The sequence below is a fragment of the Phycodurus eques genome, chromosome 19 (genome assembly GCF_024500275.1).
Source record: "Phycodurus eques isolate BA_2022a chromosome 19, UOR_Pequ_1.1, whole genome shotgun sequence".
In the NCBI taxonomy this organism is placed as follows: domain Eukaryota; kingdom Metazoa; phylum Chordata; class Actinopteri; order Syngnathiformes; family Syngnathidae; genus Phycodurus; species Phycodurus eques.
Window position 1 is genome coordinate 8,735,083 of NC_084543.1, and position 6,000 is coordinate 8,741,082.

The 6,000-nt window shown below is 45.1% G+C and overlaps 1 protein-coding gene across 7 annotated transcripts in view; it reads right to left on the reverse strand.

Moving 5' to 3' along the window:
- Positions 1-3,628, reverse strand: part of LOC133417907 (calcium/calmodulin-dependent protein kinase type II subunit gamma-like) — a 44,453-nt gene extending 40,825 nt beyond the window's left edge. For all 7 annotated transcript variants that reach the window (XM_061706129.1, XM_061706130.1, XM_061706126.1 and 4 more), the window contains exon 1: positions 3,395-3,628. In XM_061706129.1, the coding sequence (XP_061562113.1) occupies positions 3,395-3,459 (65 nt within the window). In that variant the 5' untranslated portion in view covers positions 3,460-3,628. The remainder of the gene's footprint in view (positions 1-3,394) is intronic.
- Between the last annotated feature and the right edge of the window lie 2,372 nt (positions 3,629-6,000).

Sequence of the window (6,000 nt, forward strand, 5' to 3'; positions counted from 1 at the left end):
TATATACTAAGAACCAAAAGTTTCTGAAATCGGAGGTCGAAATTGAGCTTTTGTCTGTAAAAACAAACAAAACAAAAAGTCATATGAAATAGGCATTTACAATGCTGTAACTAGGAACTTTTGGAGGACCATTGTCTAAATTCAGTTCAGGGTTAATATATCCGGACCAAAAAGCCCTGCTAAAAGAATGCATACTTTTGAGAAGTCTGGTAACTTTTGGTGTTCGGGTACCTTTTACTTCCAGGAATTACAATCAGTACCAGGAACCTTTGGACTGCGAGAACAAATCAACCAATCAATGGACTACGCTGCTTCTAGCGCTGCCCTTTTGGTTCCATACCACCATGGTAGTATCTAAACATAAAGATCACAAAAGTAGTATGAAATAAATACCAACCCTATCCCTAAATTTTGGGGGGAAAATAAAACCCTGGAGTGGGGTGCCTACTAGTTCAAGGAATTACAATTAGTACCAAGAAATTTTGGACCATGGGAAATAATGCCCAAATTCAGTACTGACGTAATTTATCAAGGTCGAAAGAAGACCCTGCTAGGGTGGGTAGTACTTTTGAAAAGATCCAAGAACGGTCCTTTAGGTATCCTACAATGATGAGTACCACAAACTACCAAGTACAAGGTTTTGGACCAGAGGAAGTAATGCCCAAATGTTGTTCTGATGTCATTTATCGACCCAAAAGAAACCCCCTTGGGGAGTGCAGTGAGTCGAGCTCTGCCCCCTTTAGGTACCACCATGAAGGTGGTATCCCAACGAAAGAACAACAAAAAGCGGTATATTTTAGAAAGCTTCATGTACAACGTAGCATACCGATCTATACAACTGGACCCTCCCCTGATAGCCACGACTATATTTTGCTCCGGGGTAACTGAAGAAAGACCCTGCTAGGAGAAGTGGTACTTTTTCAAGAAGTCAGGAAACCTTTGGAGTGGGGTAACTTTTAGTTATAGGAATTGCAATTAGTACCAAGAACGACCAAGAACTTTTGGACCGCAGGAATTTATGTCCAAATGTAGTTCCGAGCAGCATCAATAAAAGACCCAACTAGGGTGGGTAGTACTTTTGAATGCTCCAGGCCCTTTTAGGCACCCTACCACAATAGCAGTACTTCAACATAAAATAATCCAGAACTAGGAATTTTTGGAGGACCATGACCAAATTTTATTCTGGGGTAATATATCAGGGGGGGGTAATATATATATATATATTACATATATAATATATGTAATATATATATCTGGGGTAATATATCAGGGCCAAAAGACAACCCTGCTAGAAGTAGTAGTATGTTTGGGATACCATTTAGTCCAAGGAATTACAAGTACCAAGTACTTTTGAAGAGCAGGAGTAGTAGTTCTGGGGTAATTTTTAGGGGTCAAAAGAAAACTGTGCTAAGGTTGGTTGGTAGGGTGGGTAGTGTCTTTCGAAAGGTCCAGTAACCAATCAATACCGTAACTGAATGTGCTGCAAATAGCTCTGCCCTTTAGGTACCCTACTGCCATGGTACTACCCCAGCGTAAGGGTACCAAAAGATAGTATGATATTTACTCCGGAACGAGACTGAGGACCATTGCATGTTCGGACAAGAGTTAGTTGTGGGATAATATAACAGGGCCAAAAGAAGACCCTATTTGGAGATGTAGCACTTTTTGGCAAACTCTGGGTGCCTATGCAGGGTTTATTGTGGTTCAAATTTGATCAATGAAGTGGGGTAACTTTTAATTCCAGGAACTATACATACCACAACACACCAAATTACCAAATTTGTTTTAATTGTATCAAATTTATCAGGGCCAAAGGGAGACCCTTGGGGGACTGCACTGCGTACCGTACCAGTAGGATGCTACCTCAATCTTCGTACCAAACTGTAATCCCGGTAGAAGGGCTCTTGTAGATCTGACCTCAAGGTTTAACTCCACACCGTGCCACGGTGAACCGAACAGAACCTCTCGGTGGAAACAAGGCCCAATATCCGCTCAGGTCATGGGCTACACAGCGCAACAACAAAGTACTTTTGACTAAGCTTCGACAGACGCGCAACTACAATGCTCCAGATGGAATTACATTTGTCACAATCACACAGCCCGGGGTTTATTCTACACACGGACCAGGATGGAACCTGCCAGCGTCTACCACAGTGCAATTCTGCGCCATCATTTTCCCGAGCAACCTCATCTCCTGCGCAAGCACTCTGATATAAGAGTGGGGGCTCCTAGCGACCTGTCACTCCACGAGAGCGTCCACCGCTGCCGTCACCGCACTCAGCGTCCCACCAGCAGCACTCTCCTCTCGCTTTCAATTATTTAGCAGCAAACAAGAGGTGAAGGTGGACAAGAGGCCCCACGTAAAACGACTTGACGTTAATGACGATGCATTAGGGATGAGGGGGAGAAAAAAAGAGAATATGAGGCAGTGGTCAGCATTGAAGAGTTATTATTCGACATCTTCATAAAAGGCCTGGCTGATGCTGCGTTTGGGGGGCGTGGGGTGGTGATGATGAGGAGGAGGAGGAGGATGAAACAGCAGCGGCTGTGATGTCGTCATCAAAATACCGAGAAAACGCACGTCACCGCCTCTCAACGTGCGCGTGATTATTAGGTCCAATTTAAAACAAATAAATGGAAAAATGAGAGGCATGATGCATTCACTGACTGGGGCCGGGAGGGGGGGCAGCTAGTGAGTGGGGCGTTACGGCGCAAACATTAATAAAAGCGGCCGTGATCGCATGACTTCCTCATTAGGTGATCCAGGGCTATGTAACGTTACTCAACACGGGAGCACAAATCATCTGCAGCTGCTCAACGGGGGTGGGCGGGAGGTGGGCGGGTGCCGGAGAGGGGGGGGGGTGGGGTGAAAAAAAAAAAAAAAAAAAAAAAAAAAAAAAAGAAGCTGTCGGCCTTGCTAGTACAGCATCCGGACGAGGGAGCCCGCGCGGAGCTGTCAAGAAAAAGCGGTGGGCCAGGGGTGGCGGCGGTGGCGGGGGAATGTCAGCGGCTGGAAAGGGCACAAAATGGTGGTTGGGTCGACGTTCAGAAACCAGCATTTGGGGGATTTAAATATAAAAAAAAAAGAAAAAAAGGACGCCCAATTGAAGTGGCGCTAACGCGGCTAGTGGAACACTGCGATAGTTCGGCGGGGCTGGTGGCCGAACTCGAGCACTCTCGAGCGGCTAGCCCGCCTCGCTGCTGCGTAATAGTCGCAAAACCCCGGACGTCTCTCCCGAAGCTACCCGAAAAGGTTAGCCTACTAGCCCGCCAGCCTTGCGATAAAGTGAGGCGAGGTTGTTGCGGGGGCGGGGGACTGGCAGACAAACACGGTGCGTTTTACGCGCGCGCGCGCGTGTGTGTGTGTGTGTGTGTGTGTGTGTGCGCCGCTTACTTCCCGAGCTCCTCGTACAGCTGGTACTCGTCAGTGAACCGGGTGGACGTAGCGGTGGTCGCCATGGTTGGTGCCGTGAGGGGCGAGCCCGAGCCTCGGGGGAAAGGGGGGGGAAACGACGGCGGCGGCTGGCTCTCCGTGCGGGGGTCCGACCGAGAGGTGTGTAGCCTAGCCTTCCGACAGAAACCAAGTGACAGGCAAGCAAGTCTGAAGAGCACACGCACACGCGGAAAGGGAGGGGCCGGGGAGAGGAGGAGTGACGCTGGTGGCGCGTGTGAGTGGAGCGGAGCGGAGGGGTTCTCGCGAGATGTGCCGAAATGAAGTCACGCACAATTAACGAGCGTGTACATGTGTCAGGCTCAGTTGCTTGTCTTGTATAAATGCTGAGAATCGACCATTTCACCTAATGCTGCCACATCACAAATATTTATGGGATTGCAGAGGGACGAGCATTCACAGTCACATCAATATATTTGTTTGGATGGTGAGAGGAAATCATATTGTATTATTAATAATGTAGGTTAAATGCTGAGAGCTTGTCGCAATCTTACTAATGTGTGTTAAAATGCTGGAATGCTCAGAAACAACCATTCACATTAATGTTAATTCATGTTAAAAATGCTGAGAGACAATCAGTCACACTATTACTAATGTGTGTTAAAATGTTTGAATTGAGAGATAAGCTTTCACACTCTTATGTGTTACAAAATTGAATGCTGGAGACAATAATTCACATAACACGAATGTTAACACCTTAAAATGGTTGACTGCTTAGAGACAAACATTCACACAATTACTAATTAATGTATGTTAAACATGGTTCATCGAATACTGAGAGATGAACCCTCAGAATAATATTAATGCTTATAAAGTTGGTTGAAAGCTGACAGACAAGCATTCACACTACTTATTGTAATGTGCATTGAATATATTTAGAGATAAGCATTCACACTGTTAACGTGTCAAAAATCTTTGAATGCTGAGAGACAAGCAATGACAATAATGTGAAAGTATAAAAATGGTTAAATGTATTCACAAGCATTTACACTATTACTAATGTGGGTTAAAATCCTTGAATGCTGAGAGATAAGCATTCCCAGTTAGGTTAACCCGTGTGTAATGTTCCAGGGACGACAGCTTCGATATGTTGTGACGTCTCAATCAACACTTTTGAAGGTTCAGAAAACATATCCACACAAACACACACACACACACACACACACACACACACACACACACACACACACACAAAGATCGCATAAGTGAAGGCACATAGAGATACATACAGCAGGGATCAATATTGATTAATGCAGGTCTTGCTCTGAACATAGTGGGCCTCTCCGAGCCACTGATTTTGCCTTTGCATCTGGTTGTGTGTCAGTCAGGGAAGGGGACAAGGGGGGCAAATACGAGGGGTGGGGGTTATGTGCTATCTAGCTAGCTAGCAATAGCAACACACAAAGGGAGTGCACCGTTAGCTCGCCGGTTCTAAAAGACGCTGTCGCTCACTGCCAGAGTGCCTTGCTAAATATTTAATTTGGCGTGAGTGGGAGGCCAGAAAGCTGGGACATGTGAGGACCCTCCACTGGCAAAAAGAGGAAATACAGTTTAGTAGGACGTGCATTTTGGCTCCAGTTACCAAATATGGTTCCTTGCCCTATATAAAAAGGCTGTCAAACTTGAATATGCTCCATGCCCCACAGATCATATATATGCCATCATGTGGTGCCAATTTCAGCTCCAGTTACCAAATATGGCTCCTTTCTCTATATAAAAAGGCTACCAGGATTTCCCATGGGTTCTTCCTAAGCTCCGTGCTCCACATATCACATGATTCCCATACTGCCTTATAGTGAGGAATGTGGTGTCCATTTTGGCTGAAGTTACCAAATATGGTTCCCTTGCTCTGTATAAAAGGCTACCAAAATTGAATATGCAGTCTTCCTTGGCTCCTCATCACATGGATCCACATGGTTTGCCGTTTTATATTGCATTGAGTGACATCCATTTTGGTTCCGGTTACCAAATATGCTTCCTTGCCTAAGGGATTTGATAATGTAATACGGGTTTAACAGCCTTATAGTGGCATTCTTATGAGCTCAAGGTAGCCAAATATAATTTCCCTTGCCCTATATAAACAAAATAATACAAAATTGAATGTGAGTTCTTGCTCGGCTCCACATCCCACAAATCACATGGTTCTACGGGGTTATAGTGAGGCATGTGGTGTTCATTTTGGCACCAGTTATCAAAAGTGGTTCCCTCGCCCTATATACCAGAATTTATTATGGGATGGCTCCATGCCTCACAGATCACATGGTTCTACTGCCTTACAGTGATGCAAGTGTCATTCATTTTGGCTTCAGTTACTAAATGCGGTTCCTTGCCCTATTAAAAATGTTACCAAAATTGAATATGAGGTCTTTCTATGCTCCGCATCATAGAAATCATATGGTCCACTGCCTTATATGGGGTATGCGGTTCCCATTTTTGCTCCAGTTACCAGATATGGTTCCCTTGCCAGAAAACTAAAAAAGAAACTGAGTTCTTCCTCTGCTCCACGTTACATGGATCACATGGTTTTATGGTTTTACTGCTTAATTGTA